The sequence below is a fragment of the Thamnophis elegans genome, chromosome Z (assembly GCF_009769535.1).
Source record: "Thamnophis elegans isolate rThaEle1 chromosome Z, rThaEle1.pri, whole genome shotgun sequence".
NCBI classification, from domain to species: Eukaryota; Metazoa; Chordata; class Lepidosauria; order Squamata; family Colubridae; genus Thamnophis; species Thamnophis elegans.
In genome coordinates, this window is record NC_045558.1 from 139,015,549 (window position 1) to 139,043,244 (window position 27,696).

Genomic DNA, 27,696 nt, shown 5'->3' on the forward strand with positions numbered 1-27,696 from the left:
GGTATAGTGGTTAAGGAACCAGGCTAGAAAGCCAGAGTTCTAGTCCCATCTTAGCCATGAAATCCAGCTGGGACCAGTGCTTCTCTCTTAGCCCAAATTTACTCACAGTGTTGTTGTGGGGAAAAATAGGATGTGATCACTATTTATCCAATAAATGTGTTGGATATGTCTGCCATCTTGAGTCATTTGTAAAAATAATAAAGGAATAAACACATAGCTATGAAATGTTTGATGTTTTAACAACTGTCCTCTGATATTGGATCCAAGATTAAACACAAACAAGTTAATTGTCCTCAAAAACTTCATTTATGAAGGTTTGTTGTCTTCATATTATGCTGGAATTTTCCTTTTCATCAGTCTATTGGTCCTCTTCTTCAAAAACCTGATGGTTTTCAATATTGCTTGAATGTCTTTTCCTTAGAAATGTATAACTCTTTTCAAGAGATGCTTTATTAAACCTCTGAAATGTTTTGTTAATTTTGGGGAATATCCCTCTGAAATGGTTAAATAGTTAAATGTTCAGAATTATTGTGTAATATTATCAGGAGGAAATGCGAAACTAGATATAAGGAACTCAAGGGAGAGCCACAATTTAATGATCATGAGAGGTTTTTTTTCTTTACAATATGCCCTTTGCTGTTGAGCTCAGGCCTCAGCAAAATAATGTAGCATTTTGGGAAAAAGATACAGCCTAATAACCCAGCACTAGAGGCTAAGATGGAGAAGATCTCCACAGCTACCATATACTTTCCTTTGGTGCTCAAATAAGTGGGAACAAAAGACAACCAAACACTGCAAAACACCAGCATGCTGAACGTGATGAACTTGGCTTCATTGAATGTGTCGGGCAGGTTCCTAGCCAGGAAAGCCACCATGAAGCTGACCAGAGACAGAAGCCCCATGTAACCCAAGACAAGATAAAACATCACAACAGACCCTTCGTTACATTCTGCTATGATCTCTTCAGCCATTGATTTCATGTTGAGTTCTGGAAAGGGGGGAGAAGTTATCATCCATGCCAGACAAATGCCTGCTTGAATGAAGGAGCCAGGAAATATAATTAAGGTGGACAGTCTTTTGCCCAACCATTTTCTCATGCCAGAGCCTGGTCTAGTGGCCATGAATGCAGCAATGACCATGATGGTTTTGGCCAACACAGAAGAAATGGCCACAGAGAAGATAATGCCAAACACGGATTGTCGGAGGAAGCAAATCAGTTTGAGAGGTTTTCCCAGGAAGAGGAAAGAGCAGAGGAAGCAGAGCAGAAGGGAGATGAGGAGAGTGTAGGTGAGATCCTTGTTGTTCGCTTTAACAATAGGGGTGTCCTTATGCTTGATAAAAATTCCAAGTATGAACATAGTAATGACTGAAAATAAAGCAGTAACCGCAACTAAACTGATCCCTAAAGCTTCTTCATAAGTTAGAAATGTTATAGTTTTGGGAATGCATCGAACTTTGTCCTTATTTGGATATTGGTCTTCTGGACATTCAGAACAGGCCATCGTGTCTGCAAATAAGAGAAAAATCATGAGATATGGGATCTAGCCTTCATGAGTGATGGGGCATCAAGTTATATATAACGTATACATTTATAGATTAAATTATATAAATGTTTTTTTGAAACTTGACCATTTTAAGAACTTTGGACTTCACTTCTCAGAATTTTTGCTGGAGATTTTGGTATTTGACATCCATATCTTTTAAAGCTAAGCTTGAAAAAAACCTGATTAGATCATTATATAAGTTAAAGGTTCCCCATGCATATGTGTGCTATTCATTCCTGAGTCTAGGGGGTGATTCTCATCTCTGTTTCAAAGCTGAAGAGCCAGCACTGTCCAAAGACGTCTCCATGGTCATGTGACCAACGTGACTATGGACCAAAGGTGCACAGAATGCTGTTACCTTCCCACCAAAGGTGGTCCCTATTTTTCTACTTGCATTTTTACATGCTTTTCAACTGCTAGTTTTGCAGAAGCTGGGACAAATAAGGGATTCAAACCACTGAACTGCCGACCTTTCTAATCGACAAGCACAGCATGTTAGCCACTGAGCCACTGCATCCCTCATTATATGATACCTAAAGGTAATTTATTGGGGTGAGAATCTTGTCTGTTAGTGATCATAGTCAGGAAGCTCCACAAAGGATATAGCAAAAGCGATAGAAATAGCAGTTAGACTTATATACCGCTTCATAGGGCTTTCAACCCTCTCTAAGCGGTTTATAGAGTCAGCATATCGCCCCCACAGTCTGGGTCCTCATTTCACCCACCTCGGAAGGATGGAAGGCTGAGTCAACCTTGAGCCAGTGAGATTTGAACCGCCGAACTGCAGCTTAGCAGTCAGCTGAAGTGGCTGCAGTAGTGCACTCTAACCACTGTGCCACCTCGGCTCTTGATAAATATATCATACAAGCTTCCTAAAGACCCGTCCCATGGATGTATACATTTGTGTTTACATTTGTCCAAAACACCAAAAAAAGTGGTCACTATGATGTGGCTGAAGCCTTGCCCTTGTTTTACTGAACAGCAATTTCAACCAAACCTGCTACACGTCTGGTCAGTTTTGCATTGAAACAAAGTAATATATCAGCGAGTAGAGTAGAGTAGAGGAAATAGGGTAGAGTAGAATAGGGTAAGGTAGGGTAAAGTAGAGTTGAGTGTAGGTGTAGATAGAGTAAAAGAGTAGAGTGGAGCGGAGCGGAGCAGAGCGGAGCAGAGAAGAGAAGAGCAGAGCGGAATAATTTACCCAACATGTTTGACATCTTCCCATCAGAACACGGATCACAATCGTAGCAGCAAAATTTCTCTCCTTCTTTCTTTTTCTTCTGATAGCCAGCAGGACATGGATCATTACACACTGAATGGGGCAAGACCTGTTGATAAACCAGGATGGAATTCAAGACTGAAGACTTGAGTAATACTCTAATCTACCTGCACGAACAGAGTAGCAGAAATCAAAGCATAGTGAAATTTCCCACCCATCACATTGCTTGTTTTCCCCAAAATAAGACAGGGTCTTATTTTCTTTTGATCTCTGAAATAGGTTCTTGGCCTTATTTTCAGGAAGGTCTTACTATTTTTGAGGTGCAGGAGGTCCGTTAACTTTGGCCCACAGATCAGCTGATCCAGAGAGGGCCGGAAGTTCTGTCTCTGTTTCTGGTACATTCTCGCCAGACCTATCATTGCCACTTTTTTGTGGCCACCACTAAGAGAAGGGGCTTGGCACTTAGGGTTTGTGGTAGCGGCCTTTTTAATCTCTGAATTTCATTTCATTTTTTCTAGAGATGGGGGTATCAGCAAAAGTATTCCACCACCCCCTCACCCAGAGGTGGTATTCAGCCAGTTCTGACAGGTTCTGGAGAACTGGTAGCAGAAATTTTGAGTAGTTTGGAAAATCGGCAAATAGGCTGGCCCAGGCCCCGCTGCCTCCCAGCTGATCTTCTTTTTTTGCCCTGCACAGGAGAACGGAGCTGGAAAGCAGGTTAGTGGAGTGGAAAAGGGAAGGGAGATTTTGCAGTATCCTTTCCCCAGGAGTGGGGAGGGAATGAGGATTTTGCAGTATCCTTCCCTCAGGAGTGGGGAGGGAATGAGGATTTTGTAGTATCCTTCCCCCAGGAGTGGGGAGGGAATGGAGATTTTGCAGTAACCTTCCCCAGGAGTGGGGAGGGAATGAGGATTTTGCAGTAACCTTCCCCTGCCATGCCCACAAAGCCACACCCACAGAAGACATGCCCACAGAACCGGTAGTAAAAAAATTGAATCCCACCACTGCACCCAGCCCCAAAAGTCTTCTAAATTATTCCCAATTATAATTACCTCAGAACAGGATGAGCTATACTTTGAACACAGAATAGTTCATTTTAACTGATTAAAGGAACTGAAGGACAGCTGCACAATGAAACATATCTCTGATCTCCCAATCTTTCATCCAAAATAAAAACATCTCTCAAAATCCATACCCTCTTAAAATATTTGGGCCACACAATTAAATCTTCATGAATTACAAATTCATCTCCAACAAGTGCTTTGGGATCCATCTTTCCAATTTTCACTTTGCGGTATGAATTGTTTGGAAACATGACCACATTTGTAATATCGAATCCAGAAAGCACTTCTCCGTGATGGTTGATGGACACAGTTTCCCCAAGGGAATTATTGAATGAAAGGCCTTGAAGAAACCAATGAAGCTAAATAAAAAGGAGACGGAATAAAGAAGTGAAAACAAATCAGTGGATTTATGGTAGAATGTGGTCCTAGGCCACATTAATATAGGGATAGAATCAAGACCACATGTAACATTCATAACACTTTATTGGTAACACCACACTTGAAATATTGCATCCAGTTTTGGTTGCTACAATATAAAAAAGATGTTGAAACTCTAGGAAGAGTGCAGAGAAGAGCAACAAAAATGATTAGAACACTGGAGACTAAAACCTACAAAGAATATTGCAGGATCTGGGTATATCTAGTTTAATGAAAAGAAGGAGACATGATAGCAGTCTTCCAATATCTCAGGGGTTGCCACAAAGAAGAGGGAGTCAAACTGTTCTCCAAACCACCTGAGGGTAGAACAAGAAGCAATGGGTGGAAACTAATCAAGGAGAGAAGCAACCTAGAACCAAGGAGAAATTTCCTGACAGTGAGAACAATTAATTAGTGGAACAACTTGTCTCCAGAAGTTGTGAATGCTCCAACACTGGAGGTATTTTAGAAGATGTTGGATAACCATTTGTCTGAAGTGGTGTAGGGTTTCTTGCCTAAGCAGGGGTTGGACTAGAAGATCTCCAAGGTCCCTTCCAAGTTTGTAATTCTGTTATTCTAGTCTGTTGTACCAAGTCACAGGAGGGAGGGCGTCTTTCCTAAGGATTTAAGAGTCAGATAAATCTGTAATCTTTGGAATGCAGAAAGAGAACCAGGGCAGACAATTTCCCTGGTTGTTTGGAATTGCTATTGTGTGCTTTAGTCTGGTAAGATCCCTGTCCTTAACTTGGGCCATAATAAAGAAACTATTGTGAGTAAGTCCTCACATTGTTCCTGGAGCCTTGCAGGATTACAAAAATGAATTGAAGGAAGATTTACTGAAATCTGTATCAGAGAAATGAATGTGGCATTACTTCAATCCCATTGATTTCTGTAACCAAATTTTAAACATTACTGTAACTAAACCATGACACATTGGGCAAATCACAATTGTAATCTTCGACGAGAGAGTCAAAAATATATTGCACATATTTCGACTTCCTGGGGGCGTGGCCTGTTGCCGAGGAGGGCTCCACCGAGCTCCTCAGAGATCTGGTCTGTATATCTAAATAAGATCATAGATAGCACCCCTTTTTTGGCTAAGAAAGGGACAGGGAGGATAGCTCCGTAGACTAGGGTCTATTCGTAAGCCACAGCCTTTTTTTTTTTGGGCTGTGGAAGAGATTAGATCCAGCCGAAGCGGAGCTTTTATCTCCGGCCAGTTCTTCTCAGCTGCCTTTTTTTTTTTTGGCAGCCCCAGACAGGCTAGCCCCCCCCAGGACAAAACAAAGTTTTTTCAAGCTAGAATTGATACGGGAGGGTACCACCCCTGTGAGATTTATGCTTTTATTACTATCTTAAATACCAGCTCCATTCGTCTTAAAGACTTCTTTGTTTAAATAGACTTCAAAATGGCGATTTCTCTCCGTGGATGATTACTGGATGTACTTAGCCGGGTTTATCTTCCTGCAGACTGCTCCTTAACAAAATAAACTCTTTTTCTTTGGAAATAGAGGGGAGTGAAGCGCTGCTTACTTGTTTATTTATTATGGCACCCAGATCAAAGAAGCGTCTTGCTACAAATGTATCTAAAGAATTTAAAGAATCTTTTCTGGAAACACAGCCTTTGTCTCCTACGCCCTCTACTGGAGAAGTTTTAACACAGGAATATCTCTTTAAAATGTTTAATGCCTTTAAACAAGAAATTCAGGAATTTGTATTGCAACTTTATGATGATCTAAAATCTAAAGTTAATCAAATGAAGGCGAATACGTTTGCAGCCGTGTCTGCCCTCTCAGATTACTCTGCTGAAATAGAGAACAAATTGGAAAGTCTGGAGAAGGCTAATTTTAATTTGACTACCAATATTCAAATTTTACAAGAAAAAATTAGAAATAACGAAGATCAGCTTATGATGTTAAATTTTAATAGGAAGGCATTTGCAATTAGAGTCAGAGGATTCCGTGAAAAGGAGCAAGAGGATTTGAAACAGACCTTTGCTGAAGCCTTCAGCCATGCGCTGGGAAGCCCGGGACTTAACTTTGATTGGCAGATTCGGAAAATCTATCGCCAGAACTCATTGATAGCGGAACAGCGACAACTCCCGAGGGACATAATTATACATTTTTCCACAAAAGAATCTAGAAATGCGATTGTGCAAAAGTTTCATAATAACAGTTTTCGAGTTGAAGGCCAGGACCTGATTGTTTTCAAAGATATTCCTTTTCAGATGTTGAAGGCAAGAAGGAATTACACCTTTTTAACTAAGGAGCTTAGGAGTCAACAGATTCGATACAGATGGGAGGCCCCTGCCGGTATTACAGTTACATTTGAGAATCAAAGATTTCGTCTTAACTCTGTTTCGGAGGCTCAAGATTTCTATTGTAGGATTCTGAAGGCGGGACTTCCTGACGCGCTAGGAAGAGAGGAGAGACAAGCGGAAGGAGAAAGCAAACGGCTGGCCATGCGGCTGCAAGATGGAGGGGGCAGCCCCTCCTCCCTCAGAGAAGCAGAAGAACGCAGATCGAGAATTTAGATACTTCAAAAGACTTCCTAAAGTTGAGGACTGAATGGGGGTTTGAGACCTCTCTCCGGTAGAAAAAGTGGACTAATTTTTATCAGAAGGGAAAGCTGGGTGAAACTACTTTGAGCTAGATTCTAAAGTAACGTTAGCATAAATTTGATAGTGGTTAAAAGAATGCGGAATGATTTATGTTGTTTAAACTTTGTTAGATGGGATTATTTTAAAATAGAAGGTTAACTGACTCTTGCTGAAAGTATTATTTGAATATGATCCATGCTATTTAACTTTTATTTGAAGGGAAAGTTGGTTGTAATAGTTCTGAGTCACTTTTTAAATAAACGCTAGTATAAATTTGATAGTGGTAAATATCAGACAAGCAAGAGATGAGGGTAAAATGCATGTGGAATGAACTACGTTATTTGTGGTAAATATCAGACAAGCAAGGGAAGAGGGCAAAATCTACGTTGTTTAAAGCTTATTAGAACAGGAAGCCGCTTGGGAAGATAACTGTAAAAAGAATGCAGAATGACTTATGTTGTTTAAACTCTGTTAGAAGGGACTACCTTAAAATAGAAGGTTAACTGACTCTTGCTGAAAGTATTATTGGAATATGTGGAATGATTCATGCTACAAATCATTCTGAGTTATATTTTAAACAAATGCTAGTATAAATTTGATAGTGGTAAATATCAGACAAGTGAGGGATGAAGGTAAAATGAATGTGGAATGAACTAAGTTATTTATTATTTTGAATTACTGTTTGAAAAAGGGGTAAAGAAAGATTATTTACGTTGTTTAAAGTTATATTTGAATATATGGCATGAACCACGCTGCTTAAATTTTATTGGAAGGGATCATGAGGTTTAGGAAGGGAACGGGAGAGTCTACAGAAGGTTGGGGTAAATAGCAAAGAAGTAAGAGACGAGAATAAAATATAGATAGAATGATTTATACTATTTAAGCATAGATAAAGATGGGGGGCTGAGATCAATACAAGAGTGGTTCCTTTTTTTTTTTTCTCTTTTCTCTTTTCTTTTTTTCCTTTTTTTTTTTTTCTTTCTCTGCTTTTCTTTTCTTTTGATATATACTTTTATTTTTTAATTCATATGTATACAAGATATTTTAGACAGAAGGTAGTGCCAGGTGTGGGCCCTGGGAAGTCGGGAGGATTAGGGATGGGGATTGTGGGGGGTGGGGTGGGGGGGTGTTAACATAGTTTTAATAAGAACAAGAATGTATTTATATACGGTGGTTCTTTTTTTTTTTATCATTATTATTATTATTTTTTCCTTGGTTCATTTTACTTTTATCAGATCAAACAACACTCGAATAAAGGCATACACCAAGGAGGGAGGTAGAGGGAAAGAAGAGGGAGGAGTAAGGAAGGAGTAAGGGGAAGGTAAGGAGGGTGTCCGGGGAGTAAGGGGAGAAGGAAGGATTGAGGGGAAAGGGAAGTAGGAGGGGAGTGTTAGAGGGAGAAAGGAAAGTTGGAGGGGGTAGATGGGGTGTATGGAGGATGCAAGGGTTAGGTGGGGTTGTGAATGATGAGTTGTGTTTTCTCTTTACTTGTTCGTTTTATTCCCTTTTTCTTTTTTTTTCTTTTTTTCCTTTTTTTTATAGTAAATACCCTGTATATAAATGATTGCAAATGGAATGTGAAAATTGAATAAAATATTTTATGAAAAAAAAAAAAAAAAGCAATTTAATTTACTCCAATTTTTATGGTTAATTTCCCATCAACAATATATTGAATTCTAACTGATGAAGCAATTCTTTTGTTCATTTTTAGGCATTTTGATTCATTTTTTTGTTTTTCTCCTTTTGTATTTGCTTGTTCTTTTTATTTCTATTATTTTTTTAAAAGGTTTAATAAATAAATCAAATCAGAAATCAGCGGAAAAAAAAATATATATATATTGCACATATTTCGATATCGACATCCGTGTCAGTGATGGGTTTCACATTTTGCTACCACCGGTTTGCCCCATGCCCGTCCCTTCGACACATGCATCTGGCCTTCCGTGCATGCACTTTGCTGACTTTCCGCGCATGTGCACTGCCTCAAAAACTTGTCTAAATAGGATGGTATAGAGCCGGGGCAGCCCCACCCACGATTTCCACTACCATTTTAGGCAAACCAGTCCGAACTGGCTGAATACCATATCTGATCAGGGTGGCTTGTAAAGGACATCTATGATCTGAAAAACTAGGTTTTCAGCCATGATTTCCAGACAGTGGTGGGATTCAAATAATTTAACAACCGGTTCTCTGCCATAATGACCAGCTGGGTAGGCATAACTCGGTGGTCATGTGACAATGTGGCTGTGGCCAACTCACGTCGATTGGCGCTTCGCCTTAGCTGTTACAATGTAATAAGGGTTAACCAGAGAGGCAGGGCAATAAAGATGAGGCTAGAAACAACACCAGAATTTTACCTTCCTGCCTTCCTTCAGGATTAGCCCTGTAAAGTGGGGAAAAAATAAAATAAGATTTCTTCCAACAACCAGTTCTCCGAACTGCTTAGAAAGTTACGAACCAGTTCTCCCGAATAGGTGCGAACCGGCTAAATCCCATCACTGCTTCCTGAGCTGAATTCAAACAAAATACAATCTATTGAAGACTTTATACTGTAAATGTGCTTATTTTGTCATCAAATCCACCTTAAGGGATGTAGCTTTAGACACTGGAAAAGGTCATTTCCTTCTGATTCAAAGCAGAGAAAGAAATGAGGACTTAGAGAAATAGAAATTACTCAGGTGGTGAAGTTCTTGTGATTCCCTCAAGTGTTATGGAGAATAAACTCTCACATTCCTCCCTTCCATTCTTGGAAGATTATGATCATGTCTCCTCTTTAGATTTTTCTTGTTTAAGCTAAACACACTCAGTTAATTGGAAGCATGAACTAGAAATGTTAGACAAGATACAAAAAAAAGGTAAGGAACAGGGATGGGTTATTATTATGGGGTTCCGCAAGAGAGACAAAAATGGGGCGTCTGTTACTTCACTACCTCCTCACTAATCTGAGAACGAAGCTCAATAGACATGTTACTAATTGTTCCAATCTGCTCCTTGCAATGATGGCCTTTGATACACAATGTCAACTCTCAGTGTTGTCATGGGAACAGAATGAGGGAGAGTGCATTCCAGGCATACTGTTGGCTGGAGTCGGATCTCAGATTACTGTAGCCAGTTTGGGAGGGGTGCATCCATAGGGTAATGTGATTTATGACACAGACTGAGGGGAGGGGAGGAACAGGGGCAAAGTTCAGAAGTAAATCAAACAAAGCACAGGCTTGACTATGAACAGATCTTACCTAATGGAGCTCCTAAGAACACTGGTTTTGTTTTGAAAACTTGACTCTATAATTATGAATTAATTAGGGCATCTTTAGGAAATCTGACACACAAGTTATTACCTTCCAGATATCTTGCTTTTGAAGTCCATCCCTTGTACTCTCTGCTACTCTTTTGTATTTAGACCTAAGTAAATCCATGCCTTGAAGAGCATGTGCTATTGCATAGACTGCATTATAGATGCTGTAGCTGTGGCCGGTCATTTCAAATAAATGTGTAGGAAGTGTTTTCAGATCTTCCCTCCCAGTACAAGCTGCATCGCTTCCCATTGGTTTATTACTTCCCGAAAAGGAGCAATCAAAGCCTTGCTCCCAGAATTCTTTGAACAAACTATTTCGTTGGATTGGGGATGACTTGATGGCCCAAAGGAATTCATTGAACCTTGGCAGAGCATTGGAGTGTATACCAAAGGAAATGGCTCCATCGAACAATTGCAGATCGGAAGGTCGATGAGCATTGGTTAACGTGAGATCTACTTGAGCTGTCAAAATCCAGAGTTTTCCAAGGCTTTCGTCTATATATCTCATGAAGAGAAACAGAAGCATCGCTGTGCTGCTTTCCCCGTAGAAGATGAATGTGTTGACTTTGGGGTCGACCAAATAAAGAGCCAACCACGGCATTGTGTGACCTTTAAAAATAAAGGAAAAGGATTGCTTAGGAAATCTCTCCACAAAAGCAGCGCAGATCCTGTTCTCGGAAAGAAGTGGCTCCAGGGCTTGGAAGAAATTGTCTCCACTGTCATCATCCAGAATTAAGAGGCCAACCCAGGTCCATCCAAAATGCTTCAGCAACTGGATAAGCCCGGCAACCTGAAGAGTTTCATTGGGAGCCATCCGATAAAAAGTATTAGCCACCTTTCTCCCTTGCTTCTCGGCAGCAAATGAGCCATAAGCAAGCTAAAATACAATGTGGAGTTGGTTGCTTATCATTAGAATGTCTCTGCTAATCTGAGAAAGGTATGTTTTCTTAAACAATTTGCTGATATATACATTTTTTACCCAAGCTGTTGCCTTTTATGAGCTTCCATTTTCCATTGTAAATGAAACTCTGAACGTTATGATTAAGACAAAGGTAACAGTTCCCCTCACATATATGTTCTAGTTGTTCCCGAATCTAGGGAGCGGTGCTCATCTTCATCTTAAAGCTGAAGAGCCAGTGCTGTCTGAAGACATCTCCATGGTCATGTGGCTGGCATGATTAAATGAATGGAACACTATCATATTTGTTTATTCCTTAGATTCATATCCTGCCTTTTCTTCAGGCATAGAAGAGCATGCACACAACACAAGAGCTGTGGTGACACAGTTGTTAGGATGTAATATTTCAGGCTAATCCTGCTGACTGCCAACAGTTTGATTCTCACAGGCTCAAGATTGACTCGGCCTTCCATCCTTCCAAGATCAGTAAAATGAGGACCCAAATTGTTGGGGACAAGATGCTGGCTCTGTAAATGTCTTAGAGAGGGTTGTAAAGCACTATGAAGTGCTACACAAGTGCTATTGCTACTCCAAGCACCCCCCTATGCATAGCTGCAAGAGTGGGATGGACACAGTCACAGTCAACGTGCAAATAGATGAGCACCTTCAATCAAGGGATATAATCAAGATCAAGGGAAATACTAATACCACTCTATAAAGCCTTAGTAGCACCACATGTAGACTACAGCATCCAGTTTTGGACACCATACTATAAAAAGATGTTGAGACTTTAGAAAGAGTGCAGAGAAGAGCAACAAAGATGATGAGGGGACTGGAGGCTAAAACATGATGTATGATTGCAGGAACTGGGCCTGGCTAGTTAGTGAAGAGAATGACCAGGGGAGACATGAGAGCAGTCTTTCAATATTTGATGGGCTGCCACAGAGAGGAAGGGGTCCAACTATATTCCAAGGGACCTGATGGCCAGACAAGGAATAATGGTTGGATCAAGGAGAGATTCAACCTGGAAATAAGGAGAAATTTTCTGACAGTGAGAGCAATCATCCAATGGAACAGAAGTTGCCTTCGGAAGTTGTGGGAGCTTCATCACTGGAGGCTTTCAAGAAGAGATTGGATTGTCATTTGTCAGAAATGGTGCCTGGTCTCCTGCTTGGGTAGGGGGGTTGGACAATAAGCCATTTGATAAGGTAGACCATAACCTACTACTAGATAAAGTAGAAGAATGTGGGTTAGACGACATCACCACCAGATGGATTCATAACTGGCTGACTAACCTCACTCAACTTGTAGTCCTCAATGGAACTTCATCTACATGGAGGGAAGTATGCAGTGGAGTACCCCAAGGCTCTTTTTTAGGCCCAGTACTCTTCAACATCTTCATCAATGATTTGGAAGAGGGAATAAATGGGGAACTCATCAAGATGCCAAGATGTATAATAGCATCAATGTCACAGTCCTTACTTACATTCTTAACTACCTTAAGAATATGCCTCTTGTCTCTGCTGGCAGTAGGATCTGGCAGACACCTGACCTCTTTTAAAACCTCCATATCCTTTCCTAAATTTAAATCCCTTATGATTAAATCACCAACTAGAAGGTGACTTCTCTTTTTGCATACCTTGCTGTTTTTGTGTGACTGATGTGTGATACCTGGTTCCCCATTTCGCCTTTCTGAAGAAAGTTCTTCATTTTGGACCACGATCCCCTGCTTATTTGAGTTATCATTATCACAACTATCTTGATCTGTCTCTTTAGTGTCCCCATTAAGGTCAGCAAGGGGGCTATATCTGTTATGCTGGGTCACAGCAAAAGCTTTGTGTTTATGGTTCACAGCTCTCACCCTGCCAGATCCCACAGTTGTCCATACTTCTCTTGCATTATCTTTGTGGTGGTGGTGGGGGGGGCAGATAGCATGGCCTTTCCATAGAGTGGAATGGCCGAATTGGACACCTAATTTATGCTTGAAGAGCACAGATTAGAGATTCTAGATACGTAATCTGTCTATGTAGACTAGTAATTTGTTTACAAAGGGGACAGTATCCAAATTTGAAAAGAGTACTATGAAAGACAGGTGCAAAACAGCTATTATATTGAACATGCTGGTGGGTGTCACACATTGACAATTGTGACACATATTTTGAGTGACAGGGAGCCGCAGCAGAGGGATGAAAGCCACATGTGGCTCCAGAGCCACAAATTGCTGACCCCAGAGGTAGGGCTTAAATCCAACTGCCAAATTTCATTAGGTCCTTTTGCTACATCATTAAAATATAACCTAACTCCTACTTGAAATAGAATGGTTCCCTGTTCCCTTCCATTTTTGCCATAAGGAAGTGTTTTCATACATATCCATACATATATCTTACCTGTGGGATTTTATAAAGGCTTGTGAGATCAGACATGAAGAATGAGATATCAGCACCAAATCCACCAATGATGGCCACAATGAGATTCTCATTGGTAGCACATCCGTAGTTGACAACCAACTTATCAACTGATCGGAAGAGCAATTCCAAAGTGGAACGGTAAGTCCACTGAGCATCAAAATAGTTGTCACAGATGAAAAATCCAAGGGTAATGTTAGACAAGAATCTTGGGTTTGAGTTGATCTGTTTTACGGCAAATACCAAACTCAGGGTATGCTGATAAAACTTTAAAACGGCTCTGAAAATGTAATGTAATCAAGGCACAAGTGAAATACCGAGGCAAGAAGAATAGTTTCCACAAAGCAACAGCAACAACCACAAAAATGAAACTTGCACATTGTGAGAAGCCTCAGCTATAAAGACCATTGAGGAAGATTTGGTAGATCATGAAACAGGATGGATGTGAGGGCGATCTGGCTGCGACATCTGTCACCCCATTGATCGCCAGGGTTGATTCGGCTGATCTGGCTGGCTAGGCGGGTGTCCCCTTTCTCCCTCACCGCTCCATGTGCGTCCCCCCCCCCTGAAGCTGCGTGCTCAGTGGAAGAGGACGACCATCCCAGATAGAAGGAGTGTACCGATCTTCGGTCAAGGGTATACGATAGCTGCGCTCCCCTGCTAGAACCTCCGAACAAGCTCAAGATCATGAAACAGAAGTCAACAACTGGACTAGCCTGCAGGAAACTGTGAAGGGCAATTCAGTTGTAGAGCTGGAGAACAGAAAGATTCTTATTATTATTATTAACGTGAGGTCCTGTTGATAATTCAATTGTCCGGCTTTGATGTGGGCAATGAGACCCTGGTGGGCAGAGTGGAATTTGAGTTCAAGGAAAGTATCAATAGTAAAGGCACTCAGACTTATACAGTGCTTTACAGCCCTCTTAAGCAGTTTACAGAGTCAGCATATTGCCCCCCAACAATCTGGGTCCTCATTTCACCCACCTCGGATGGATGGAAGGTTGAGTCAACCTTCAGCCTGGTGAGATTCAAACTGCCAAATTGCAGGCAGCCGGCAGTCAGCAGAAGTAGCCTGCAGTACTGCACTCTAACCACTGCACCACCGCAGCTCATTGTGTAAAGGTGTGTAAAAATTGAGTTGTACTGCTCTGTACCTGCAATTTTGTCTGAACTGTATAGAGGATTTTTGGCAATTTTGTGCAAGGGTTGAGTCAGCAGCTAGCAACCAGTCGCTATCATTTCCCAACCCTACACACAACACTTCTAATGCCCTGGATAATATCCATTGTGACCTAACCAACTATTCTATTACTTTGTAGGTTTTACTGTTGTTAAAGTGGGGGAATCTGATCATGAGCATAGCTGCAATTAATAACAACTGAAAAGACAGCACGCCCCAAAAGTCACTTTGAGATTCAGAGGTTTATTGAATTTTAAGGTAACACAGACATCACATTGCAATGAGGGTTAATGGGACCAGCAGTCAAAAGGGACAGCTTGAGACCAATTGGCCACTTCCACATCTCATCGTAGTCCTTTTATACCTGAAGACCATAGTCCCACACGACTATCTGGAATTTGCCATTCTTTATATGCATCAGGGGCAGTTGCTATCATCTTCAACCTAACTGTCACAACATTGCTATTTTTATATAAGTGACCAAACTTAGTTCCTCATTCCTACGATCTTAGCAAGCGGTGAAATTCATTTTTTTTAACTACTGGTTCTGTGGGCGTGGCTTGGTGGGCGTGGCAGGGGAAGGATACTGCAAAATCCCCATTCTCTCCCCATTCCTGGGGGAAAGGATACTGCAAAATCTGCATTCAAACCCCACTCTGGGGCCAGCCAGAGTGTCAGGCCTGCAATTATATTCCTCTTAGAATTTTGGCCTGCCACACTTTCTCTTATTTTATTATGCTGTTTGATTAGTATAGTCGATGGGAGGGGGGAATAGACAGGAGTGAGATTGTGGAATGTATTGTTTTCATTATTTACTAGGAGCCAAGATCATCCTTTGTCTCCACACCAGTACACCTGACCGGAAGCAGCTGGGTGTGAATGCCAGCGTGGAAGAAGAAGATTAGACCATGTGATGGATTGTGGGTGTGGGGACAAGAACATGAACTTTTAACTGGGTGGAATTGTGATGTCATTTCCAGTATTGGTATCCATAGCATGATGCCAACATGTCTTGTCTTATTAAATTGGAACCTTAAGGATAGATCTGCCTTGGACTCTGATTTAATTCTGCATGATATTTGGAACGCTGACACAAAGGTGGTACTTGCCGGTTGTTTGAACTACTCACAATTTCCACTACTGGTTCTCCAGTAGTGCTGGATTTTACCCCTGATCTTAGCCCACTGCAATGTGCCAGCTAAGTAGTTGTCCTTTTTGCAAGGCAAAATTTCCACATACACAGCACTATTTCCACATATTTTTGGAGCACAGGCTCCTCATACAGGCTACATTGATTTTTATCCTAACAGTGTGGATCTGGGTAATGGATCTGCGACCCCCAGAACAACCTTATAACAGTGATTCCTCCAATAGAACAGATAAGGTAAAGGTAAAAGTTCCCCTCACACATATGTGCTAGTCATTCCCAACTCTATGGGGCAGTGCTCATCTCCATTTCGAAGCTGAAGAGCCAGCACTGTCTGAAGACGTCTCCATGGTCATGTGGCCAGCATGACTAAACAACAAAGGGACACGGAACACTGTTATCTTCCCACCAAAGGTGATTCCGAGCCAAGGTGGCGCAGTGGTTAAATGCAGCACTGCAGGCTACTTCAGCTGACTGCAGTTCAGTAGTTCGGCTGTTCAAATCTCACAGGTTCAGGGTTGACTCAGCCTTCCATCCTTCTGAGGTGGGTAAAATGAGGACCCGGATTGTTGGGGGCAATATGCTGACTCTGTAAACCGCTTAGAGAGGGCTGAAAGCCCTATGAAGCGGTATATAAGTCTAACTGCTATTGCTATTGCTATTGCTATTGCTATTCCTATTTTCCAACTTGCATTTTTTACCTGCTTTCAAACTGCTAGTTTGGCAGAAGCTGGGACATGTAACGGGAGCTCACTCCGTTACGTGGCACTAGGGATTTGAACCACTAAACTGTTGACTTTTCTGATCGCCAAGCTCAGCTACGACAGATAAGACAATATCAAATGCAACAGATAAGACAATATAAAAAGGCAGGTTAAATATACCTTCAGGTAATGTAGGCAGGCTCGGGGAATAAGGAGTTGGGATTGGTACAGCATTAAAGGTATATAGATAGGGCACCCCTATCTGGGTGCTTGCCACAGTGTTGAGTTCAACCCGATCCACAAAAAACATAATACATTTGAGAGTCTGTAAGATTCCGAAAGATTCTTTGAAGCTGAGACACCGTCGAAACAATGTCTGATAACAAACAGAGCTCTTAAAAATGGGTGTGGAAACTTGCAAAACTCTCCATTTTTTTTAACCAGAACATCCTTGAATCTTTTACAAGTATGATTATTTTGCAGTTTCCAACAACTCGTGGAGAGGAAGGAAAAAGAAAAAAAAAAGAATTTCTTACAGGGGCGGTATGAATGAATTCTGTGAAGGATGCTCGTCAAAATAATGTTGCTTTAGTACATAGGCAATCTGAGCTGTGATCCCGCCGATGAGGAGTTCCCCTGGCTTATACCATTCATGAAGGATAGGAGAAGGGTCACTTTTGGGGCAAGATGTAGCTTCTGCCTGGCCCTTGATGTCAATTAGCAACCAGAGTATGATCACTACCCTCAGCATGGTCTCCAGAAGAGGCTTGCTTGGGTCTAGCTACAATCCCAGGATTACATTTGGTGAGACTATAATTCCACCAACTGCAACATCTAAGAACAAGCTCAGCTAAAACCCATAACTATATCAGTTCTCTCACATGGATTCGCATCAAAAAGGTTAGCAAAGCATGATGGAGAGGCACACCGCAGTCAATGGAAATCACCAGGGATAAGATCTCCCCTGCCTGTTTTCTCTTGGCTGTAGAAGCGAAGGTTTTTTTAAACACTCTTCAAGACTGACATACAAATTATTTCCTTAGCAAGCTGTGTCAGCTGTGACAACAAGCTGCAATGATAGTCATTTGGGTTAATTGTCAACAAACAGTCGTCTCTGCAATGGGACCTCCTGGGTTTGGAGAGCTGTTACTTCTATATTACACCATTTGAGACAAAATTGAGTACCTTGGAGTCACAGTGACTAATACAATGGAGGGGTGTGTGATTTGTTCATGCAGAACGGGTGGAGAACTACAAGTGCATCGCCATCCTTAGCATCACAAGGGTGGCCTTAATAGCAGCTCAAATCTATGTTTCATTGGGTTCATCCTTGTCCAGAGCCAGCAACACTCTAGATGTCAATTCTCCACTTTCATCTCCCTCAGCCCCACATAAGCCATGCAGAATACAGGATTCCCTGGAGGAGAGAGGTCGCATGTGCATGATTCAATCCAGGACCTCTCTCTTGCATTCTTTTTCAAAGTTTCAAAGTTTGAAAGTTTAATAACATTTGTATGCCGCCCAATCCCACAGGACTCCGGGCGGCTAACAATACAAATCAAAAATAGGAGAAAAGAAAAGATAGATTTAAAAACACGGCATGCACTCCATTCCAAGTGGGGCTGGACCATATTTTGAGGTCAACAGCTCCAGGCCTGCCAGAACAGCCAGGTTTTATGGAAGGCCGAGAGAAAGGGAAGTGGGAAGGGTCCAGATATCTGCGGGGAGATCATTCCACAGGGCCGGAGCAGCTACAGAGAAAGACCTCCCCCGAGTAGTCGCCAACCGGCATTGTCTGGTCGATAGTACCCGAAGGAGGCCCAATCTGTGAGATCTTATAGGTTGTTGGGAAGTATGTGGTAGGAGGTGGTTCCGTAGGTATCCAGGTCCTAAGTCATGTAGTGCTTTAAAGGGCTTTTTTGTCCATATAAATAAAATATGTAGGTGAAAATGATTTACTAACTGGTAAATTTTGCAATGAAAAAAAGGTAATACATCACAGAGTAGATGTGTAATGTCGCATAGAGCAAGGGTCTCCAACCACCAGACCATGGATCATTATCAGGCTGAGACCCATTAAAAATAGAGCCACACAATGAGAGAAGGCGGGGCTTAGCAGTGAGAAGACGGACTTTCAGGCATTTCCTGAATGACCATCTATACCGGAGTCTTTTTTGGAGGATTCTTTTGAATCTAAGCTGTCCCGTAGAGACAGTGACGTAGGAGGAACTCCAGTGGTCCCAGAGATGTTCGCAAAATCTCTGGGAACCTAAGGAAAGCCTTCCTAATCCAGTGACTTCCGGATTGGCTCAATGCCGACTACAACTGCAAAGACCCAGAGAGAGAGCTGAATATGAGCATGTCGTTTGATGTGAGTTTTAAATCCTCTTTTTTGTTGGAAAGAGAACACCCTAAATTTGGAAACTTAGTTTAAAATAAGGCTGATAAGTGAGAAAAGCGGCGGTGATAAATGTTTGCCATTTGGAAGTTTATTTTTCTGTTCCTTTTTTTTAATTCCTGGAAGCCGGGCTGGACTTTCCTGTAATTTGAATCGGCTTTTTGCGTTCCTTCTCTTTGTTGTCGACACCTTTAACTTTGAATTTATTGGGGCACTAAATCTTAAACTTAAAGTGCTTTGAAGATCTGGTTTTTTTTTTTTGGTTTGTTTTTCTTCGTTGCCTTTTAGCCCTTTTGATGTTTGTCTTTTTTTTTAACAATTAGTAATTAACAAACGGAACGGACTAAAACAAGCTGTAAATTACAAACTACAAGCCAACACTGCCATCTTGTGGACTCAAACTTTGTTATTAAAATCCCCCCTGTAATGCACTTGATTTACGTGTTTACGCAGCTGGGAAACTGTGAGATAAAACAGCAAAGCTGAGCGTGACCTTGAAGAGACTCTTATCTTAGGGGGGGAAAAAAGAGTCCGGAAAAAATCATTTGTTTTAGCTTGTTGACATCCTTTCATCTCCCAACACCATTCTCATATTACCGGCTGTGGAGATATCGACACCGATTTTTTCTTTTTTGTTCATCACCATCGACCTTTTGATCTTTTACATTTTTTTTTCTTCTCTGTTTTGATTATTCTTTTTAACCTTTGGATCACCTCTTGACTATTTACATTTTTTCTGCTTCTTTCTTTTCTCACTTGTAACTGAAGCACCCCTTCTCCCCTTTTTGGAGGGGGGGTATCTTCCTTTTTTTTTTTACTATTTCATACTCTCTTACATATATATATATATATATATATATATATATATATATATATATATATATATATATATATATATATATATATATATATTTTATTGCACTCTACTGCATTTCATCCTTGAAACAAAAAAAAAAGTTTCCTCTTCTTTCCTTCCTTTTCTCTCCCTTCTCTCTTTTCCTTCCCTTTCTCTTTCCCCCCCTTTCTTATCTCCCCCCCCTCTCCTCTGTGTACTTTACGTACTTAATCCACTATACTTATAACCCTCCACCCTCTAATACTAATTGGCTATGAGTAGAAAAGCAGTTGCCTCTGGCTTTACATCAACCCCTGCCCCCTCACCTGCGGGAGGCCAGAGGACAACACAGATGATGTCCCATCAGGAAAAAGAGAAGGAAGCCAACTTTGAAACACTTATACAAATGATGCAGAAAATGCAAGCAGGAAACGATACCCTTGTAAAAAAAATGGAGGCAATGGAACAACAAAATCAAAGCATAGTGCAAAAAGTTGATAATATGGAAGGAAAAGTAGAAAGTATACACAACTGGATGCTGAAATATGAAAATAGGATTCAAAAAATTGAAAATAAGATTCAAGAAGGAGAGAAGAAAACTGAAAAGCTAGAGATCAGACTAAGTGATGTAGAAAGAGAGAGCAGTGGAATATTAAGATGGGAGATGGACAGGTCTGAATTTTTTTTAAGATTCCAAAACATAGAAGAAGAAAAAGGAGAGGACTTAGTTCAGATAATTTCAAATATTTTGATAGATGTTCTGGGGATGTCCCAGGACCAAATAAAAGAAACAATCGATGAGACTTTTAGAGTATACACAAGGTATGCAATGAGAAATGCTCTTCCAAGGGAAGTGCATGTAAGATTTACTAAGAAAACAATTAAATCACAAATCCTACAGAAAATGAGAGATAGAAAATTAGAATATAAAGGAAAGGAGATTGTAGTACTCAAACAAATCCCAAGAGAGGTGAGAGAGAGGAGAAGAGAATATCAATTTCTGACCAAAGTATTGATAAAAAAAGGTGTTAACTACAGATGGCTCATACCGGAAGGTTTATTATGTATTTGGCAAGGACAAAGACACAGGATAGATACAACTGAGAAGGCAGAAGCTTTCTACGAAGAATACTTTAGAGAAACGGTGGAGAAAGCTGGGAAAGACGATGCAGTGATACAAATACTGGAACCACCTGTAACCGCGACCGAAAAAATAGAAGGAGCAGTAGGTGGAAGTGAGAAAGAAGGGGAGATAGGGAATGGGAGCCGCAAAGAAAAACGAGAACCTAGATCCACTAGAGCGATAAACCCTGTATATAAAGTATAAACATGGAAGAAAGAAAAATGATTACAATTAACATTAATGGACTCAATTCGGTAACTAAAAGGAAGAAAGTATTCCATAAATTAGAGAAGTTACAACTTGACATAATCTGTCTGCAAGAAGTACATATTCAAAAGAAATATGAACATTTACTAACTCAACCAAAGCTTGGGAAAATGTTTTCATCACTGGCAAATTGTAAGAAAAGAGGAGTGGTCTTCTATATTAAAGGCAACATCCCAACAAAAGTAGTATACGCAGAGGAAGAGGGAAGAATTTTGATGGTGGAAATTATGGATACGAAAAAGACACTCCTAATTGGAATCTACGCCCCTAATGAAAAACAAGATGAATTCTACAAAAAACTACACAAAAAAGTTTTGGAACTAGACTATGCTGATATTTGTATGATGGGAGACTTTAATGGCATTGTGAATCAAAATATGGACTATAAAACACATAAAACAAAAAAATTAAATAGGAAGCCTCTGCCGAAATCTTTTTTTAGGATGACAGATGAACTAAATTTAAAAGATATATGGAGAGAAAGAAACGTTAAAAAAGAACAATATACCTTCTACTCAAATAGACATTCTTCACTCTCTAGAATAGATATGATATGGGTCTCAGCGGAGTTGAGCTCCAACATAAAAGAAATTGAGATCGAAGCTAGCACCTGGGCGGACCACAATCCAATTTTAATTAAATGGAAAGGACAAAGGGCAAGATCTAGATGGACACTAAATAACACTATATTGAAAGAAAAAGAGTTTGTACAAAAAATGGAAAAAGAGCTAGTCCTTTTTTTAAAAGAAAATAGGAAAGAAGATACGTCGTTGCAGAATCTCTGGGACACAATGAAGGCTATTATCAGAGGTTTGACAATAGACTACACAAGGAAGAGAAACTCAAAAAAAAGACAAATGCATAAAGCCTTAGACAATGACTATAAAATACTTGAAAGAGACCTACAGAGAGCACCACAAAAAAAAGATGTTAAAATAAAGATGGACATAATTAAACACAAAATGGACCTATTAGAAAAGGAAGAACTGGCACAAAAAATTAGAGGTGCCAAACAGAATTATTTTGAAAATGCGAACAAACCAGGCAGGTGGTTAGCATATAAGATGAAAAAAGAGAGAGAAACAAAGAAAATACTACAACTAAGAGACAAACAAGGAGAAATTCAATATGGAAATACCGAAAAAAAAATATTATACATGATTACTACGTTAAACTCTATGAACAAGAGAAGGTGGAGGAGGGACGAGTCAAAAAGTATCTACAAGATGCCAATCTCCCCCAGGTACCAGATGAAACTAGAACAATGCTAGAAAGAAAAATAACAATGATGGAACTAACAGAGGCACTTAAAAAACAAAATAATGGGAAAGCCCCAGGACCAGATGGTCTACCCGTGGAATTCTACAGAACATTTGAAGAAATATTGACCCTCCCACTCTTACAAGTCATGAATGAAGTGATGACTGAGAACCAAATACCGAAGTCATGGTCAGAAGCGTATATCACATTACTACCCAAGGAAGAGACTGATTCAACACAAATTAAGAATTATAGACCAATTTCTTTATTAAACTCAGACTACAAGCTATTTGCATCTATACTAGCTGAGAGACTTAAAAAATACTTAAATGGCTTCATCCATTCAGATCAAAATGGCTTTTTACCTAAAAGACAAATCAAAGACAATATGAGAATAATTTTGAATACCTTGGAATACTATGAGGCCCACCCAGAAAAACAATTGGCACTGATGTTCCTCGATGCGCAGAAGGCCTTTGATAATGTGAATTGGCAGTTTATGTTTTTGCAACTGGAGCAGATGAACTTTGGCAAAAAATTCACTCAAAGTATACGAACGATATACCAGAAACAAGCAGCAAAGATAATGGTAAATGGAGAACTAACAGAACCGATTGAAATAAAGAGAGGTACAAGACAAGGCTGCCCACTATCACCGCTACTCTTTGTCCTAACACTAGAGGTCTTAAATAGAAAGATCAGAGAAGAAGAAGAAATAAGAGGAATGAAAATTAAGAGAGAAGAGTATAAACTGCAAGCGTTCGCAGACGACTTAGTTTTCATTCTTGAAGATCCATTAGAAACCACACCCAAATTGTTAGAAAGAATAGAGGAATATGGAGAAGTAGCAGGCTTGAAAATAAACAAAGATAAAACAAAGATCATGACAAAGAATATCCCAGCTACACAAAAGGATCAGTTGTCAGAAATGTTGCAGATTCAAAACACAAGTAAGATTAAATATTTGGGGATACATTTATCACCTAGATGTAGCACTCTTAAAGAGGATAATTATACCAGATTAAAACGACAAATAGCAATCGATTTGGAGAAATGGGGAAACTTACATTTATCAATGATGGGAAGAATTTCCACAATTAAAATGAACATTCTACCTAGAATTCTATATCTGTTTCAGACAATCCCAATTAGACTGGGTAAGGATTTTTTTCTAGACTTAAATAAAATAGTTTTGAAATTTATTTGGCAAGGGAAAAAAGCTAGAATAAAGCTTAAATTACTACAAGATGTTAGATCAAGAGGAGGTTTTGGTTTACCCGATTGGGAGCTATACTATCAGGCAGCAAACCTGATGTGGATTAAGGAGTGGATATCATTAAAAAAACTCTAGATTATTGAACGTAGAAGGTCACGATTTGCTGTTGGGATGGCATGCTTTCTTATGGTATAAGGGAACTAAACCACATGGCTATTTTAGAAGACATTATATAAGGGAGGCGTTGTTGTTAAATTGGGAAAAGATTAAAAAATTACATTATTTAAAAATTCCAGTCTGGACATCAACAATTGAAGCATTCTCGTATCCGATAATACATAAAAAGGAACAAACAGTTAGATATATAGAATTATTGAATGCAGAGGGTGAGCTCAAATCTAGTCAAGAGTTGAAGCAAGAAGGGATGGAAATGAACTGGTATTCATATGTACAGATACAATCTAGATATAATGAAGATAGAAAAACTAAAGGTCTCTATAATAAAATGACTGAGCTAGACAAAATTCTAACAGGTACCGATGAAAAAGTAATTAAAAAACTATATGGATATTTATTGGAGTTTAAATTGCATGAAGAACAAGTTAAAGAAACTATGATTGCTTGGGGGGAAAACTTTAAGTATGGGATTGATTTAGAGAATTGGCAGAAATTGTGGTCTCAAAATTACAAAATGACAATGTCTACTGCATATAGAGAAAACTTGTATAAGATGTTTTACAGGTGGCATCTACCCCCGACCAGAATCGCAAGAATGTTCAAGAATAAATCAGAAAAGTGTTGGAAATGTCACCAGATACCTGGCTCATACTACCACATGTGGTGGACTTGCACTGAAGCCAAAAGATACTGGACTAAAATCCACATGTGGTTGGAGAAAATGATACACAAACAAATAGACTTTAAACCAGAGGTCTTTTTATTGGGAATTTTACCAGAAACCTACAACAAAGACTTAAAATATTTGATTGTAAATGTTGTAACAGCAGCCAGAATTGTATTTGCAAAAAACTGGAAAAATGAAACAATACCAAAAGAGGAAGAAATCATTCGAAAAATAATGGACTGTGCCGAAATGAGTAAATTGACATTTGAAATTAGAGAGCAAGAGGATGAACAATTTTATAAGATATGGGACTTGTTTTATCAATGGCTAAGAGAAAAAAAACAAAATTTTGGAAATGAAAAATGATACACTTATGCCCTAATTGGAAAAAGTAAATGATGATATAATTATGCTGTGAAATAACTCAACAATGATATAAGGAAGTACTAATATAAGGTCTGGTGATATAATGTATAAGGTTAAGAATTTATTATAATGATATTTCGCTGCTGATAAGGCAATTCTAATAGGGGAACAAATGAAAACTGGTATATATAGGCAGCGATGCCTTGTTGAACAATGAAGGAATAAGATCTCTGTTTGAAGGTATGAAATGCAAGATTAACAATGAATAGAAGTATATTCTCTGGGGGAAAACAATGCTAATGTTAACTGAATATATATGGTAGAAGGAAAATGAGACCTTTAGTTACATTAGAGGAAATATCTGAGATGGTAAACATTATTTGAAGATGTAGATGTTAAAACAACCGTAATCAAACAACATGCTGCATGTGATGATGGTTTTTTTCTTTTTTGTTTTTGTTTTTGTTTTGTTTTGTTTTTTTCCCTTTCCTTCGTGGACCTTTTTTTGTCCTTTTTGGCCTCCCCCCCTCCCCCCACCCTTTTTTCCCCCTTTTCCTTCTTGAACCTTTTTTTTGTCCTTTTTGGCCTCCCCCCCTTCCCCCACCCTTTTTTTTTCTTCCTTTCTCCCTTGTTTTATTTTGTTGTTTTTTGTTTTTTAAACCCTAGCTTATTGTGGTGCTTATTAAATATACAATAGAGAGATACGGGATGTATAAACTTAGTAGGGATGCACCTGTGATTAAACGACATATTGTATGTGAAGATGGGTTTTCCCTCCCCCCCTTTTTTTCTTTCCATCCTCTCCCTTTCCCATTGTTGTCTATGTAACAAAAAATAAAAATAATTTATAAAAAAAATAAAAAAAATAGAGCCACACAAGTGGTGGGGGAGCGGGCATGCCCACAGCTCCACTCACATGAAAGGTGGGCACTTTCACACCTGCATGCAGCTCCACTTGCATAAGTGGCAGATGCTTTCACATGTGCACGCGGCTCCACTTGCATCAGTGGCAGGCACTTGCACTCACACCACAAACCTCCACTCACGTACAGTTGGTTGGTGCTTGTGCTTGCTTGCTCCATTCACACGAGAAGCAGTGAATGTTCGAATGTGAATGTTGATTTGGGTGACTGGCAGGTTGCACAAATTGGTAGTTGTGCGCATGTGAGCATGCACCTATTACTCATTGGAGCAATTCCCTCTCCCTACCCTCCACGCTGGTCCACCAAACTGAAAAGGTTGAGGACTGCTGCTTTACAATAGAGAAAAAAAGGAGAAATGGAGTAATAGATATGAGAGTAGGGTACTGAATATAGAGTAAAGTAGAATAGTGTACGGTAGGGTAAAGTTGAGTAAAATTGAGCTAAGTTGAATTGAGTAGATAGAGTAGAGTAGAGTAGAATTGAGTAGAGTAGAGTAGGGTAGGGTAGGGTAGGGTAGGGTGAGTAGAGTAGGGTAGGGTAGGGAGGGTAGGGTAGGGTAGGGTAGGGTGGGTAGAGTAGGGTAGGGTAGGGTGAGTAGAGTAGGGTAGGGTAGTGTGGGTAGGGTAGGGTAGGGTAGTGTGGGTAGAGTAGCGTAGGGTAGGGTAGTGTGGGTAGAGTAGGGTAGGTTAGGGTAGCGTAGCGTAGGGTAGGGTGGGTAGAGTAGGGTAGGGTAGAATAATTTACCTGACATGTTTAACATCTTCCCATCGGAACATGGATCACAATCGTAGCAGCAAAATTTCTCCCCTTCTTTCTTTTTCTTCTGATAGCCAGCAGGAGGGGTCATTACACACTGAATGGGGCAAGACCTATGGATAAACCAAGATGGAATTTAGGACTGAAGTCTTGAGTAATACTGGAAAGTCCTCCTCTAATCTAGTACAGACAGAGTAGCAGGTAAAATCATGAAATGAAGTGCCACACCTGGAAATATCTTCAAGAGTTCCTAAATATTGCATATGGCTGCATCCAAGCTGTTCCTACCCTTCCCCTCTCTTGATTAATTGAAGAAGAAGAGAAATAGTTTTTTTTTAAAAAAAAATACATGCAGTGAGACTGATTATTAAAACAGTTGTGGGAAGAAATGTCCTTCTGGGTTCACTTCCAAGTGAGGAAAAAGACACTGGAAAAGTGGTGGCTGTTTGGAAAGATGGTTTTTAATGGTGGACAGGATCATGTGCACCAGGATCTTGGCTAAAGAAAAAAAAGAAAAAGATGATGAAAGTTCCTGAGTTTTATACCCTTCCCTGGGCTTTTGAATTTCAGCTTGTATTCTGATTGGTTGTCAGACTCCCGTGCGGCCATGCAGGGGTAACTTTGTAGGTTGTGTTTTTGAGTCCCGAGCTTGGTGGACTCTTGCTGAGTGATCAGTGGTGGGTTTCTGCCAGTTTGCACTGGCTCGGGAGAACCGGTTGGTGAAATTTACTAATCCGGTGAGAGGTTTGACCGGTGGACCCGAAAGTAACTAAAGAATTCAGTGACATCATCTTGGCCACTCCCACCCAGTCACATGACTGGCAAGCCACTCCCACCCGGTCACATGGCTGGCAAGCCACTCCCACAAAGCAGGTGACACCCACAGAGTAGGTCCCAAAAATTTTTGAAACCCACCACTGTGACTGATGATGTAACGATGATGATGGGATTCGTATTATGCTCTACCTGGAGGAGGTTGATCTTTGTATGTAGAATAGACTGGACCAGGCCTTAATGGCCCATTGACAAAGGTGGTGGAGAGATGAATTTCTTCTTCCCTTTTAGAGGAAATATTCTGCCCTTTTAATATTTCCTAAAATATCTCCTTTTAGTAGGAGAGGGGTGGGTGCTAACTTCCTACACAGCCCACAAATTTTAAAAAAAATAACATCCTTAAACATGTCTCTGTCCACTAGCTCACCAGGGAAGAACGTTTGATTTTTTTTTCTTCATGCT

General features: G+C 40.1%; 1 protein-coding gene across 1 annotated transcript; it reads right to left on the reverse strand.

Moving 5' to 3' along the window:
- Positions 1–599: 599 nt before the first annotated feature.
- Positions 600–26,551, reverse strand: LOC116522031 (vomeronasal type-2 receptor 26-like). Its single transcript, XM_032236617.1, has 8 exons — positions 26,449–26,551; positions 17,354–17,454; positions 17,068–17,253; positions 13,424–13,666; positions 10,182–11,015; positions 3,959–4,186; positions 2,746–2,872; positions 600–1,507 (listed from the first exon to the last, which is right to left on the reverse strand). Exons 1-8 carry the CDS (start codon positions 26,549–26,551, stop codon positions 600–602), a joined length of 2,730 nt encoding a protein of 909 aa, XP_032092508.1.
- Positions 26,552–27,696: the final 1,145 nt, after the last annotated feature.

Bases quoted from the DNA above. Each gene is read 5' to 3' on its own strand.
- LOC116522031 (XM_032236617.1), bottom strand. From the start codon at position 26,551: ATGACCCCTCCTGCTGGCTATCAGAAGAAAAAGAAAGAAGGGGAGAAA. The intron at 17,455-26,448 runs GTAAATTATTCT...TCGCTTCTACAG, and splicing joins GAAGATGTTAAACATGTCAG to CCAAGAGAAAACAGGCAGGG. The intron at 17,254-17,353 runs GTGAGAGAACTG...CTGGGATTGTAG, and splicing joins CCTTTTTGATGCGAATCCAT to CTAGACCCAAGCAAGCCTCT.